The sequence below is a fragment of the Pongo abelii genome, chromosome 1 (genome assembly GCF_028885655.2).
Source record: "Pongo abelii isolate AG06213 chromosome 1, NHGRI_mPonAbe1-v2.0_pri, whole genome shotgun sequence".
Classification (NCBI taxonomy): Eukaryota; Metazoa; Chordata; class Mammalia; order Primates; family Hominidae; genus Pongo; species Pongo abelii.
In genome coordinates this window covers 67,249,104-67,264,217 of record NC_071985.2, presented here as the reverse complement: position 1 = coordinate 67,264,217, position 15,114 = coordinate 67,249,104, and the positions used below count along the sequence as shown (strand labels likewise).

The window sequence follows — 15,114 nt, the reverse complement described above, 5'->3', positions numbered from 1 at the left end:
GGAGTGAGGAATGTGGGAGTGAAAGCAGCCACAGGCTCATTCCGGCACCAGGAGCCAAGCTTCTGCTTGCACACCTTCTGGAGGAAAGCAATGGCCACTTTCTGTCTGCTGATGAGGAATGTGAGCGCCTATTGTGTCCCTACTCCTCATAGGCATCATCAGTGCTAGCCTCCAGTTCCTCATCACATTATGTCATATGCTTCTACCTCTATATCTTGGCCTGTGTTGCCTTGCTACCAGAACTAATGATAGTAGTAAGAGTGATGAAAATGTGGATGATTCTGTTAATAATGACAAACATTTACATAGCTCTTTAATATGGTCCAGGAACTGTTCTGAACACTTTATATATGTATTAAATTATTTAATCTTATCCTTATGACGTAGGTACTATTTTTGTCTCCATTTTGCAGATAAGAAAACTGAAGCATAAAGTGGTTAAGTAACTTGCTCTAAGGATTTGATCTATATCACTGAACATCACAGAGAAACAGCTTGTCCCCATTCTTTTCTTTTTCTTTTTTTTTTTTTTTTTTTTGAGACGGAGTCCCACTCTGTCACCCAGGCTGGAGTGCAGTGGCGCGATCTTGGCTCACTGAACCTCTGTCTCCCGCGTTCAAGTGATTCTCCTGCCTCAGCCTCCTGAGTAGCTGGGATTACAGGCACACACCACCACATCCAGCTAATTTTTGTATTTTTAGTAGAGATGGGTTTTCACCATGTTGGTCAGGCTGGTCTCGAACTCCCAACCTTGTTATCTACCCACCTCAGCCTCCCAAAGTGCTGGGATTACAGGTGTGAGTTTTTTGAGATGGAGTCTTGCTCTGTCACCCAGGCTGGAGTGCAGTGGTGTGATCTCGGCTCACCACAACCTCCACCTCCCAGGTTCAAGTGATTCTCGTGCCCCAGCCTCCCAAGTAGCTGGAATTACAAGCATGAGCCACCATGCCTGGCTAATTTTTGTATTTTTAGTAGAAACAGGGTTTCACCATGTTGGCCAGGCTTGTCTTGAACTCCTGACCTCAAGTGATCCACCCACCTCTGCCTCCCAAAGTTCTGGGATTACAGGTGTGACCCACCATGCCCAGCCCCTGCCCCCATTCTTACTGAAGCAAGATAATGAACAAAATAAGTAAATCATGTAGTGTATTGCAGGCAACAAATCTACAGAAAATAATAAGATAGAATAAGGAGCGTTAAAAGTGCCAGGATGTCCACAAAGAGTCGCTGCTGGTTCAGAGGCCCAGACTCTGAAGACAGAATCACCAAGATGGTGATTTTAAACAAAGTAGTCGGGAAGGGTATTGTTCAGAAGGTGACATTTGAGCAAAGACTTGAGGAAGATGCAGCAACAGGCTATGCAGATGACTGCACCAAGAACACAGCAGACAGAGGAAACAGCAAGCACATAGGTCCCGAGGTGGGAGCATGCCTGGTGGGAACAAACAGCAGCAAGGAGGCCAGTGAGGGTGGAGCAGAGTGAGGGAGGGGAGTTGATAAGCAGAGGTTCAGGTCAGGCGCCACCTTAGGGCCCGTTGTAAGGCTTTTGGCTTCTACACTAAACAACATGGTAGCCATTGGAGTATTGGAGCAGAGGAGTAACATGATCTCCATTGCTTTTTTTTTACAGGATCATTATCAGTCCTGTGCTGAGAAGAATCTGGGGATTGAAAGCAAAGGGAGAAGTTGGAAAATCCATTAGAAGGCTATTGCAATAATCCAGCTGAGAGTCAACGGTGGCCCAGACCAGTGTGGTAGCATAGAGGTAACAGTGGATGTTAGTTTGTCCTGAACAGATGATTTGGTAAAAACTCTTGGAGAATGCTGACTTTTCTGGTCATAATGACATATGTTGAAGTCTAGTGAGCAGAATCATACCTGCAGTGAAACCAAGGCAAGTGTATTACCAACTACAGCGAGAGAGGACTCATCCCAGGAACTGCAGAGTATTTTTTTTTTTTTTTTGAGATGGAGTCTTGCACTGTCACCTGGGCTGGAGTGCAGTGGTGTGATCTCGGCTCACTGCAACTGCTGCCTTCTGGGTTCAAGCGATTCTCCTGCCTCAGCCTCCTGAGTAGCTAGGATTACAGGTGCCTGCCACCACGCCCAGCTAATTTTTTTGTATTTTTAATAGATACAGGATTTCATCATGTTGGCCAGGCTGGTCTCGAACTCCTGACCTTGTGATTCGCCCACCTCAGCCTCCCAAAGTGCTGGGATTACGGGCATGAGCCACTGCACCCAGCTTTTTTTTTTTCTTTTTTTTAAGAGACATGATATTGCTGTGCCACCCAGGCTGGATTGCAGTGGCACAATCATATAGATCATATAGCTCATTGCAACCTCAACTTCCTGGGCTCAAGTGAACCTCCTGCCTCAGCCTCCCAAATAACTAGGACCCATTGTGAGGCATGCACCACCATGCCTGGCTAATTTTTTCAATTTTTTATAGAGATGGGTTCTCACTGTGTTGCCCAGGCTGATTTTGAACTCCTGGCTTCAAGCAATCCTCCAGCTTTGTGCTCCCAAAGCACTGAGATTATAGATGTGAGCCATTCCACCCAGCCCCAGGATATCTTCTAAAAGGGAATCAGGATACTTATTTTAGGGTTTGAGCTTTTTGTCAGGTGATTTGGGGAAGGGTTTAAGGAAATAGAGGTTTGTTCTCAAATGGGTGGTGTCAGAAAGCAGAAACACTTTGGTGCCTTCATTATGATCATCTAGGAATCAGGAGGAACAAAGTGTAGCTAGCACTGTCACTGCTCAAGAAACAGGTGGCCCATGTTACCCAGGAGAGGGGGTGTTGTTTACTTTTATGGTGGTACGGCATCTTATCTTCACCTCGTGTTCAGTCCTCATTAAGAAGTGGCCTCATTTCTGTCTTGTTCCACTGTAGTCATAGGACAATATCATCAATTATTGTTGGCATTCTGCAGAATTGTTTTGTTCCATGGGAGCCAGGAGTATCAAGGAGGGGGGTGCCCCAAGAGACAGGTGGAGTCTGACAACAGTCCTGGCAGAAGGAGAGATCAGTCTGTCCGCAAAGAGACCCCAGTCGCTTCTGGTTCAGAGGCCCAGACTCTGAAGACAGAATCAGCAAGAGCAGAAGAGACCCCTCCCAGCAGTGGATGCGAATTCCAGGCTGGGAACATGGAGAGAGAAACCAAGGCCAAGGTGAAATGTAAGGATAGCTTCCTCCTTCCCTCCGGCTCCCTCCTTCCCACACTCAAGATGTTAGAATTAAGCAATGTTCTTAACCTTTCCTTCCTTTGACAAGAAAGATCGCTGAGACTGCAGAGATTTTCTCTAAGCTTAGGAATAAATTGCATTTTACTTGCCAAAAGCCCTTCTTGGATCTTGGTGAGAAGACAATGGGGTCGAATTGATCACTGCACTCCAGCCTCGGTGACAGAATGAGACCCTGTCTCAAAAAGAAAAAGAAGAAAGAAAGAGAGAAAAGAAAAGAAGAAAGAAAGAAAGAGTGAAAACAAAAGAAAGAAAAGAAGAAAGAAAGAAAGAAATTACACTGATGTTCTCACATCAGTAATATGAGAATGGTTTGGAATGGTTTGATGTTATGTAGCAATGGCTAACTGATATAGCTACTTGCTATCTCTTTGAATTTGGGCAATTTACTTAAACTTTCTAGGCCTTGATTTCTGTGTCTATATAATGAGGATGATAATAATAGTAGCTAACTCATAGGAGTATCATGAGGATTACAGAAATTAACATATGCGAAGGACTTAGTGCCTGCCACATACAAGCAGCTACCATTTTTGAACACTTACTTTTACGTGCTATGATAAATATTTTTCCTAAATGTTCTCATTGTCATCACAAAAGTCTTATGAAGACAATATTATTGTTATGCACATTTTACAGGAAAAAGTGAGGCTCTGAGAAATTGAGTAATGTGCTACAGTTTACTCAGCTGATAAATAGCAGATGTGGAACTTAATTCAGTTGCCTAACTTCCGAGCCTGCTGACTCCACGATTAGGTTATACCACGCTGCCTGTGAGGCTGCCCCTTGGAACTGTGAGATTAACTGAGCTAAGGCAATTCTCCTCCCTAGCATGGGACTGTCCCTTAAGTGGCATCCCATTACAAATATAAGATTAATCCACACATTGTTGCTTTTCTCAAAGATTAAATTAAATCATTCTCCAGGTTACAGATCAAAGCTTGAAAATCACCAGCACTGTAAATCAAGAAACATCTTTTCTAAATGATGGGGACTCCAACTCCATTATCCAGCGCCTAACCACCGTATATCTCTTACCCTTAGGAGCACATCTCAGTTATGTAAATTTCAAATCTTTCTTTTCTTCCTTAAAGCAATTTGAATAACTGGACCAATTTAAAAGATTCATGACAGCAAATTACTTTAAAGTCAGCAAAGCAATAGGCCCTGACACTTTTTTTTTCTTTTTAATTGGAGTTTTGCTCTTGTTGCCCAAGCTGGAGTGCAATGGCGTGATCTCGGCTCACTGCAACCTCCGCCTCCTGGGTTCAAGCAATTCTCCTGCCTCAGCCTCCCGAGTAGCTGGGATTACAGGTGCGTGCCACCATGCCCGGCTAATTTTTTGTATTTTTAGTAGAAACGGGGTTTCGCCATGTTAGCCAGGATGGTCTTGAACTCCTGACCTCAGGTGATCTGCCCGCCTCAGCATCCCAAAGTGCTGGGATTACAGGCCTGAGCCACTGTGCCCGGCCCCCTGACACCTTTTTTCTCTCTACCTTACAGCTTCCATTTTTAAAGGTAATTTCATCCCAATAAACTAAAGAATCTCGGTTTAACTCCTATACCTGCTGTGCTGTCTCAGTAGCGATATTAATATTTCTATTAAAATTTCACATGTTTATTAAAATGCTTTAATAAATAAAACTACAGTGAAACAAATTAAAGCCATTGGATGTATAATTCCAAAGGAAGAAGCCAAACTTTAAAAGCTTGCATTGCCTGGCATGGCCACAGTGAGGCAGTAGAGGGTGAGAGACAAGCAGCCTTGCACAGTCACAGGGCACATATTTGAAAACAGCGTTGGCTGACCAGGTTTCCAGGAATCCCACGGTCCCTGTAATACCCTGGCTTACTTAATGCCTCCAGCTTTCCATTTCTTTATCTGAAATTCTGGAATGCTGTAAACATCAGACGAAATATGGTATTGAAGCAGCTAAAAAAAAAGTAGATTTAGAATCCTGAGTTGAAATTCTGATCCTGCCATTTTATTCAAGAAGTCAAAAGACTTTTTGACTTGACTAATGCCTACTGTATACAAGTCACTGTGCTAAGTGCTGGGAATCAGATAATAATAATAGCCAATAGTCATGAGGCATTAACATCGTGCCGCACACTTTTATTTCATTCAGTGTTCCCTGTGACGCTTACTCTTATTATCCTCATTTTACAGCTGAGGCTTAAGCAAATTTCCAAGGTCAATGGCCAGGATTCCAACCCAACATTCCGACTCCACAGCTGGGACTGGAGAACTGCTTTGCTGTAGTCTGTTCTGCCCCATCTCACCAAGGTGAATAATATGACCCTGACTTTGAAGAGCTCAGTTTAATAGGAGAGCAAAAGCCATGAAGAAAGAAGTTCTGGAGGAATACCATATGTGCTACAATCAAAGTAAGAACACTGTGTCTTAGAATCATGCAAGTTGGGAGCAATTAACTCTGTACAGGGACATCTGGGAAGGCTTCACTGAGGAGGTGATGTTTTTGCTGGATTTTGAAAGTTGGCATTCTCCTCCTCGCACCTCAACCCCCAATTTTTTCTAAAAAAAGAGGAGAAAGAGGTATTCTAGGCAGACAGAACAGCATGTGTAGCCACAAAAAAAAAAAAAAAAAAAAAAAAAAGAGAGAGAGAGAGAAGGAAAAAGTCTGAGAGTGAAGGCTGTCCAGGCAGGAGATACGTCTGGAGAGGGACTTGGGTCGGGTCAGAGACCCCCTTGTGTGTTAGGATTAAAGCTGGACTTTATTTTAGAGTCAAAAGTGAACCGCTGAAGGGTTTTAACATAGCCACAAAGTGCTCAGATCTGTGCTTTAGAGCTGAAGACTGGCACAGTGTGGAAAATGAACCAGCCCAGGGAAAGGCTGCGGTAGGGAGACCCGGTGGGAAATTGTGGTATCTGATTGGAGAGGATGAGAAAGTCCTCTAAGGAAGCCTTGGTGAGCCTGTGCAGAAGCTGGACCCAACGCATTTGGGTCTGAGGGATTTCGATGCACTCAATACATGCATGTTAAAGGCATAAAGATGGAAGGAAAGGAGAAGGAAAGGGCGAGTGTTAGTACCTTCCTGTCTTCCTGGGTCCTCCGCTCTTCCTTCCCTTATCAATCACATTCCTCCACCCATCTTTCACAGACTGGACTCCCCCATGGCATAACTGAGTTCAGATCCCCACTCTGCCACTCGCTGGCTGGCTGCCCCAAGCATGTCCCTCCCTCTCAGAGCTTGTTTCCTTCTCTGGATGATAAAGAGTTCAGACCCACTCCACAGAGCTGTTGTAAGGACTAACGGAGCTCAGGGCCTGCCACAGTGTTGGTCCCCATCTTCCTTCCCAGACCCTTAATTTCAGGATCCTCCCTGGTGTCACCCACAGAATCCCTCCTTAGATCTGTGCTTAAGATGTGATTCTATGGGGCTTTCTACCCCATGTTCCTAAAGTCTGATCACTTTACTCAGACTATCAATAGGGAAAAAATAAAGGTCCATGTAAGGTCCAAATCTGTGTATAAACAGATCATTCAACAGAGAAGAAAACATTTTTTTAAGTAGTGGTAATCAGAAAAAAATGAGAGGGATTCAGTAGGATGAAAAAGGAGAACAAGCAGACAATTGGCAGAGGAAGAACAGATTTTGATCCTTGCAAACCTACCCCCAGGGTCTCACTGTGTCCCCCAGGCTGGAGTGCAGTAGAGTGATCTCAGCTCATGGCAGCCTTGACCTTCCCAGCATAAGCCATCCTCCCACCTCAGTCTCCCAGGTAGCTGGGACTACAGGCAAATGCCACCACACCCTGCTAATGTTTGACTTTTTGTAGAAACTGGGTTTTGCCATGTTGCCCAGGCTGGTCTTGAGCTCCTGGGCTTAAGTGATCCACCCACCTCAGCCTCCCTCCCTCAGTGCTCACAGGCATGAGCCACCGTGCCTGTCTCCCTATCCCCAAATTCTTTCAAGCACAGCTCAACCCTTATTCCCTTGGCCTACAGAATGGAGCAGCCTCATGTACAGAGTGGCTTCATATACCTCATCTCAGATACTGCTATGAAATTATAAAAAGAATAATAATTTCTTGAATATAAATTACAAAAGATTTCTAATTGAATTTAATTACAAATTACTTTTAAAAGTAAAAATCCTACAAAAGTCACCACCTAACTGATGAGGTCTTGCTACTTGACCAAGGGGTACTGACCCCTGCACTGTTACAGGCAGAATTGGGAATGGCTCATGCTGAGTCCCAGCCACGTGGGCAAAAGATATGGGCTCTGAAATGACAGTGCGCTGAGCCCAGTCCAATCCACACAACAGCCCAAAACAAGTGGGGCTGTCATGAACTTAAAAAGTCACTGATCATAGCAGCCTCGTTAGAACCTATCCCTTCTCTTGACTCTGGCAGGTACCAGGTGAACATCGAGCTCTTCCTGTACTTCTGCCTGTGCCATGGAAGCTTACTCGCCTGTCCTGTGGAATTCCCAAAAGCCAGCTCCTCCCCAGAGCTCTCCACAACACTTCCTCCTTTTCCCCTGACCCACACAGCACTTGAAGACAGGATGTCATATTTGACCTTTGCTTTTATTTTATAAGAATATAACATGCTGAAACAGGAAAATGGGGATTGCAAACATCATTCATATCTAGGAAACCAGCTCCATTTGTCACAATAAATAAATATTTAAACAGTGAGGAGTTCCTGACAGGCTCCAAGAGGTTCCCAGCACATTCAGAGGTAGAGTCTGGTGGAGAAAGGGAGACAGTTAGGCTGAAACCCCTGCTGAGATTCTCCAGTAGAGGCAAACTGAAATTACAATAATAAATACCAACAGCACCAACAATAACAAAAACAATGTTATGACAATCACAGAAAACCAATGATACAATACACTTAAATAATCTCCTGGAGGAGCTCATGGTACAGAGAGAACAGTGTTGATTATCCTGGGCCACAAAGAGGCTGCCCTGGGTAATTCACTTCCCCAGCCTGGGCTCTGCTGCAGGAATTCCCACCAGGAAATGTTTGTTCGGTGACGCCCTGAGGTGACAGGCAGGTTCTGATTATTCCCAGTCCTGCCCTTCCAAGCAGCCTCTCCCCCAAGCTTCTGCACTCTAAGGGTGCCATGGTCCTGGGCCACCTCTGCCCACTGCAATGGTTCATCTCACGTTTGCAGGAAAGAAACACAAGGCTCCCCTTCTATCTCAGGGCATCTCTTTTTGCCTGTTCTCATACCACAAAAAACACTGGCTGGATTTCAGCAGGACTCTCAGGGACCACCAAGAGATTTATTTCCTAGGATCCTTTTCTGCCTCGTTCCACACTGCGGGGCATGAGAGCTGGAAAAGCCACTCCCCGAGGCCTCCACAGTTTCTCCCCCTGGGCCCTGCCTCCAAGAGACAGCACAGAACTCAGAGAGGGCTCATCCAGGAAGAGGCCCCAGGGCGGGCCTGCTCACAGGTGGACCCTGCTGCAACACAGGGTAAGAGGCCACCTGCAGGGGGCCACCCAGAGCACTGAGCTGGATTCAAGTGAGCCTCCTTTCAGGGCTCTCCACTGACTTGGAAAGGGCTCACAGGCCAGCGTTTGAGGTATAAATATCTCGCATGGGGCAAGAGTCACAACAGCTTGCTGGCCTTGACATGACTGCAAGGCTGGATAGACACACAGGAGTGTTACGAGGTACAAGCTAAGGGACTCTGGGCTAGCCCAGAGGCCAGTGAGGAGGGCCAAAGGGGAAGACTCCACATCCAGGGTCCCTTACGTGCCCAGAACAGTCTGGGAATTAGGAAAACAGGATGCGATCAGAGTCAACTGAGAAACAGGCAAAACAGCTGATCTGGATGTCTTTCCTCCTCTCATTTTCACGGTTCCCTTTATCCACATGTTTCCTAAACCACACTAGAACACTTCCTTCTCCGGTGAGAACGAGAGCCAGTGCTAACCCCCATACCACCTTTTTCCCCCACAGAGAGCCCCACCAACCCTCATCATTAGCCCTTATTCATAGGTCCTGGAAGTGGGCGGCTCCTCTCCAGCATGAGTCCCACAGTATCTGAAGGAGAGACTGCTGCTTCCCAAACAGGCTGCTGGAGCGCATTTTTTTTTTTTTTTTTTTTTTTTTTTTGTCCTCTTGCACTTGCTTTGCAGAACCTGCCTCCCACACAGGGGCAGCCACCTCGGGGATGGGTGACTCAACCTCTCTTCCCGGCTGGCTTCCTCACTGCCGTGGAGACTCAGGTGTGTGAGGGCTCGGCCAGGCTGCAGCTGGACAGAGTGGCAGAGGCGGCTGAGGCTTGGGCAGCCAGGTCCCGGTAAGCGGGCGACTTCAGGAAGCGTGGGTAGGAGTCCTTCTCCATCAGGGTACGTGTCTTCCCCTGAGCCACATCAAAGCATGTGGCTGTGGCAGTCTGCAGGTTCATCCTCGTCAGCTCGCGGGTCTCATGGTCAATGTTGACCTGCGGGAAGGAGGACACGCACAGGGTGAGTTGGGGAAGAGGGTGGGCATGGCTGAGGGAGGGCCAACGGCAGGCTGGGCATTGGAAAGAGCACCGGATGCTGCATCAGGAAGTGGGGGCTCCTGAGTTGATCACTAGCTTTTTGGCTCTGGGCTTGTACCCACATCTGATCCAGTGTCTGTCCTCCAATCTCTCAGAATTAACATGAGCATCTATCAAGAATGTATACAAACACAATCCCCCTTTCACCCTTTCTTCTACAGCAACCCTGCTTCAAGTCGCTATCAGCTCTCCTGGGATTTGCACCGAGGCCTCCTACCTGGTCTCTCTGCTACCTTAACCCCCACCCCTGTAGTTTGTTCTCTACCCAGTCGCTACAGTGAGCCTTTAAAAACCCAACTCAGTTTGGTAGCACCTCTGTTGTCTCCTCATGTCTTTCAGAGGAAGAGCCAAAGGGCTTGCTGGGCCCACAAGGCTCCCCAAGCCCACACCTGGCCATCTGCCTCATGCCTGACCTCATCTCCTGCTCTTGCCCTGCTCTACACGGGTCCATTTGCTCATCCGTGACTGTGACAGGCAGGCTCTGGCCATTGCATTTGCTGCTTCCTGTGTTGGAATGTTCTTCCCTCCCTGAGTTCTTTCTTATCGCTGTTCATATGTCCTCACTTCCCTTTACAGAATGGAAAACCTTACGTCTTCCCAGGCCCTACCTCTGGTATTCCCTGTCTCTCATTTCCTGCTGTATTTTTATGAGTGCATAGCTCATCACCTGGCATATATTTGTCTAGTTGGTTATTGGCATCTTCCCCCATTCAAATTATAAGTTTCATTAGGTAAGGGACTTTGTTTGGTTCACTGTGACATACACAGTGACTGTAACAGTGTCTTGAATATAAGTGGGGCTCAATACACCTTTACAGAATTAGGTGGAATCAATCAGCGGTCAGAAAACAAAAATAAGGTGCAAAAGTAAGGCATTACTCTTATCTCTCCACCAGGTGGCGCCGTGTTCTTTAGCAAATGCAGCTGCCATATGCATAGCGGCCAGGAGAAAAGTTAGACAAAAAAATCACAGACCACAGACCAGCAGGCCTCAGACAGGTCAGCCTGGGGGCTGAGCCAGGTTATATAAGGTCCCTGTGCTGACCTTGTCTCCCCAGTTGGTACATGTTTTGAGCCTCTAAAAACGGATGGGTTTATAAAGGTGGGTATGGACAGAAGCCGAAAAACCTGCCAACACATCCTGCCCCATCATGAGTCATAGGGTTAAGCACCCAGGAGTGGCACTGAGCCTGGCTTTCCTAGTCTCTGGTCACAGAAGCCCACTCACCCTTGTGCCCAGTAAAGCCCTTCTACCTCTACACCTAGCCCTTCCTCCCCACTAGCCCTGATTCTCAGAGGGGAAGGAGCAGGCGGTGTCGTGAGGATTCACTGGGCATATGGGGGCTCTAACCTCTTTAGAGGCCTCACTGCAAATGAACTCCTCAAAGATCCGGTGTGCCCTGGAGGCCAGCTTGGTAGCTGATCGGATCTTCTTGAACTCCTCACAGGCCAGCCAGAACTCCAGGTTCTCCTCACTGAACTCTGTCTTCAGGAAAGCGTGGAAGGCAGCCACTCCATCTGGGGTTGCGGGAAAGAAGAGGAAACAGGTCAGCTGAAGGGACAGCAGGGAATACAAGAAGAAAGGAAAGCAATTGCACTTAATGGCTCTACTTTTAGAACATAATTTTCTTGAACAAGGACCTGCCTTTATATGTTGAATAGAGGCTGGCACATTAAGGGATCATTATTATTATTATTACTACTACTATTATTCTGCCCAGGCTCTCAGCAGTCCTGGGGCTGGCTCCAAAGCACATGAGTACACACGTGCCACCCAGAGACAGATACAAAAGGCTCCTACTCACTTTTACTGCTCAGGAGCAGGTCGAACGACTCTCTCCACCCCAGCACATCTTCTGAGAAGTTTCTACTAAAAGACAAAAAGAAAAAAAAGAGTAAGAAAAAAAATCAACAAACCAAAGCATAGTACAAATTCTAGCCAGAACTCTGATGGAAAACTGCATAAAATTCTCAGAAAGGCTTGCTTGGTGATTGTTGAAGCTGACACCTCAAACTCTTAGTTGGACTTAGGGTAAGCAGTAGTGTTTTCTAGAGCACAATTCAGCAACCAGAAATCAAAGCTAGGGACTCTTTAGTCCTCAGTCAATATCTCTAAGCCTGTCTCTTCTCTGTCCAAAAATTATTTCAATTCCCCTGACTCTCAAAGATTTGTTTTGTACACCTTCCCAAGGAAATAAGGTCCTCATAAATAGAGATTACATCTACACATAACTCCAGAGTTTGGTACAGTTGATAGCCAATATGAAAGAGTTTCTAGGCAAGGTGCATGCTAGAGTCATTAATAAAAACTTCAAGTGGTCTTGGATTCTGTCCTAGCCCTGGATGCACGTGTAATGAATCCCCAGTGAGACAGTCTGGTAACTAGGCATTCATGCCCTGTGTGCCCTCATCCGTGGATGGACTTGGAGCCCTGGAGCCACCTACCCACTCACCCATGAGCCAAGTAGTCGTAACAGACCAGCAACAAGTCCCACTAAAATCTCTAGGGAGGTGTTGCCAAGGTCCACTTAGCATGTCCTGGCTTCTTCTTGTATTTCCCTCCTCATGACTCCCTTCCCACTCCCTTCCGTCTGGGAGCCCTGAGCTGGTCAGCAACACTTACTTCTCTTTGCTGTGTTTACTGCCCCACTCGAACTTGCCAGTACTCCCAGTATCGCAGCCCAGCTCTGATTTGTGAAGAAAGATCCCCAGACGTGTCTTGAACTCTTTGGCTCTGAAAAACAAATCAGGAACATGAAAGCATTCTTTCATTTGCTCAGCCAGTGTGGAGAGGTTTATAGGTCCCAGAAGAGCTCTGGGTGGCGCCACCCAAACTTTAGCCTCAAGAGTTCCTGGAAACTCTTGGCTGTCCCCAGGCCCAAATTGTCCTTCTCTTATCAGCATCATCAACCCCAAAGCAACAAAAGCAATGTTTGAGCTATGCTGTGGTAGGTCTTACACTTTCTGGGTAATACACACGCTGCATATGTGGGCTTTTCCCTAAAGTCGCACTGATCTCTCTTCGTGCCTGTTGATTCAGAAAACTCAGCATTCTTTTCAGAAGTATTTCTGAACTGTGTGGGAAACTGATTCCTGCCTTCATCTTTACTTTTTCCTTCCCAGCCAGTAACGATTGGAAGCTGTTGAGTAGCTCTCTGGAATATGGACACACCCTCAACTGTGGGATCCCCCACCCCCACACACTCCACAAAAAAAAAATCTCCTTGTCTTCCAGGGGCAGAGGAGGCAATGCCCCTAGCTCTGGTCTGAGGAATGAAAAACAAATGCTTAAGAAATGGGCAGGCTCAGTTCTGCCTGGAAATGTCAACGTGGCCTTCCTGCAGCCGGGTCTTCAGCAGGTCACCTGAGCACGACTGCAGTTTGTCAGAGGATGGGGATGGCAGCAAGCCGCGGGCCCTTGCTTCCCTTCCCCTTGCTTTCTCCCTGCTGCTGGAATCTAAGCACATGGCATCAAGTGCGCCTCTACCTCTCTACTCAAGCCTCTAGCTCCCCATTCCCGCGCCCACCCAGGTCCCCAGGCCTGCCGCTCCACTCCCTAAAAGTTGGTGAGACTTCCCCCAAGCAGTTGGACAAGCTCCCCTTACCTCTCCAGGCAGGTGGTGGGGAAGGCGGCCAGGGTGCGGCACATGGCTGCGGGCGCAGGGCAGCACGTAGTGGGCAGGATGGTGGCAGGCTACAGGAGGCTCCGCGAGCGCCAGGAAGCAAAGGCGCGGTAGCAGGTGCTAGTCAACTGGGGTTGGGTTTAGCAGCCTGCAGGCGCCCAGACTGAGCGGCCGCTGCTTTAATCCCCTCGGAGGAGCGGGGCGGGGCTGGGCACTGCTGACCAATCGGAGGGCGGGGCTGGGCGCTGAGAAGACGGAGGCGGGGCCCGCAGCCAGACTGGGCCGGGTGCAACTTTCGCCGCAGCTGGAGCACGCGGAGCTGCACCCTCCGCCCGGAGGAAGCCGCGTGTAGAAGGAAAAGCAGCAGGAAAATTGGCACGGGGATGAGACATGCACACCCAGTTTCCTAGGAAAAAATACCTGCCGACCTCTAGTAACAGCAGGAAACTCACGCAGTGGTGTCGTGTTGAGAGAGTTTGCACCGGCGTGGTGGGTCTGGGAGGCACACAGGGCTTTGATCGCAGGCAAGTCTGAGCCTCCTGGGTCCTGAAGGGCAGGCGCACAGGGTGCAAACCTGGGCAAAACAGCATCTGATTATACTGATAAGTACCCTTTACGAGGCTCTCACCCTGATGGACATGGGGCTAAGTAAGCTCTTCATCATCATCATCTCCATTTTATAGTTGAAGGAACCGAGAATCAGAAAGCTAAATAAACTTGCCCAAGATCACAGTTGGAGATGACAGACAAGTGGGATAGGGATGAGTAGTTTATTGAATACCTACTATGTGCTAGGCACATAACTAAGACTCAAATAACTTGCTCAAAGATGTGAAGCTAGTAGGTGTTGGCTCCAAAATTCAGATGTGAATTTACCATTCTTTTTCCACTGCACCCCCCCCCCCCCCCACCCACACACACACACACACACCCGCAAAGGTTAGTATCCGGTCACGGCTATACCTATGGACGATCCTGGGTTTAAGCAGTTGCTACCTTATTGTCTCCATCTCTGAAATAAAGGTAATAAATGCCCTGCCTCTCACCTCATCTTCCCATAAAGGCATTGGGATTGCTATTAAGAGGCTGTATGTGAGGTTAAGAGTACAGCGTCTAGAGTTAGATTTTCAGGTTTCAAGTCATGGCTCTGCCAGGTGACCTGCTGAAGACCCAGCTGCAGGAAGGCCACGTTGACTGTTAACTGGCTACTGATGGGAGACTAGGCAAACTGCTTAACCTTTCTATGCCTCCATTTCCTTGTCTCTACGAAGAGAACAACTTATTTCATAAGGTGGTTGTGAGAACTAAATAAATTAATTCTTAGTTTGAGTTCCTAGGAACTAGACTCGAGTAGACACTTGCATGCAGGTTTACTGGGGAGAGTTATCAGAATTAAGAGGGAGTAAAGGAAGCAGGTCTGGGCAGAGGGAGGAGTTGAAGGCCATGCCATTTCAACAGAGACCCCAGCTGGTTCCAGGGAATGCCCTGAAGCTCAGCTGGCCCTTTGGAACTGTCCACTGAAGCAAGAAGACAAGGCCCTGGTAACCCCATAAAGACCATTCATTGCATACAGCTGCTCAAGAAGACGGCCTAATCTTAAGGCAGTGCCCTTTGTCAAGAGCAATTCCTGGAGAGAGACTAACACCCTGGGAAATGATGACCACAGTCCCCAAGACGGGATCTGGGTGGCACAGCACAGCATCCATGACAA

At 47.5% G+C, this 15,114-nt stretch overlaps 1 protein-coding gene and 1 long non-coding RNA gene across 3 annotated transcripts; one reads left to right on the top strand and one right to left on the bottom strand.

Moving 5' to 3' along the window:
• The first annotated feature begins 1,610 nt into the window (after positions 1-1,610).
• On the top strand, positions 1,611-9,155 carry LOC129048645 (uncharacterized). Its single transcript, XR_008511162.2, has 3 exons — positions 1,611-1,765; positions 5,417-5,634; positions 7,628-9,155. It is a non-coding gene; the product is annotated as an uncharacterized LOC129048645 (long non-coding RNA).
• Positions 7,785-14,083, bottom strand: RGS16 (regulator of G protein signaling 16). Of its 2 annotated transcripts, none has more exons than XM_002809712.6 (5): positions 13,386-14,083; positions 12,404-12,514; positions 11,586-11,650; positions 11,132-11,298; positions 7,785-9,678 (listed from the first exon to the last, which is right to left on the bottom strand). In XM_002809712.6, the coding sequence occupies exons 1-5, from the start codon at positions 13,427-13,429 to the stop codon at positions 9,457-9,459; spliced, it is 609 nt and encodes a 202-aa protein (XP_002809758.1). In that variant the 5' UTR covers positions 13,430-14,083; the 3' UTR covers positions 7,785-9,456. The 2 variants fall into 2 exon arrangements, with proteins under 2 accessions (XP_002809758.1, XP_063582331.1); XM_063726261.1 differs by having other exon boundaries at positions 11,586-11,647; positions 13,386-13,574.
• Between the last annotated feature and the right edge of the window lie 1,031 nt (positions 14,084-15,114).

Excerpts from the sequence above, each read along its gene's own strand:
- RGS16 (XM_002809712.6), bottom strand. The coding sequence starts at position 13,429 with ATGTGCCGCACCCTGGCCGCCTTCCCCACCACCTGCCTGGAGAG. Across the intron at positions 12,515-13,385 it reads CCCACCACCTGCCTGGAGAG|AGCCAAAGAGTTCAAGACAC; the intron begins GTAAGGGGAGCT and ends TTTGTTTTTCAG. Across the intron at positions 11,651-12,403 it reads AGTAAACACAGCAAAGAGAA|TAGAAACTTCTCAGAAGATG; the intron begins GTAAGTGTTGCT and ends TTTGTCTTTTAG.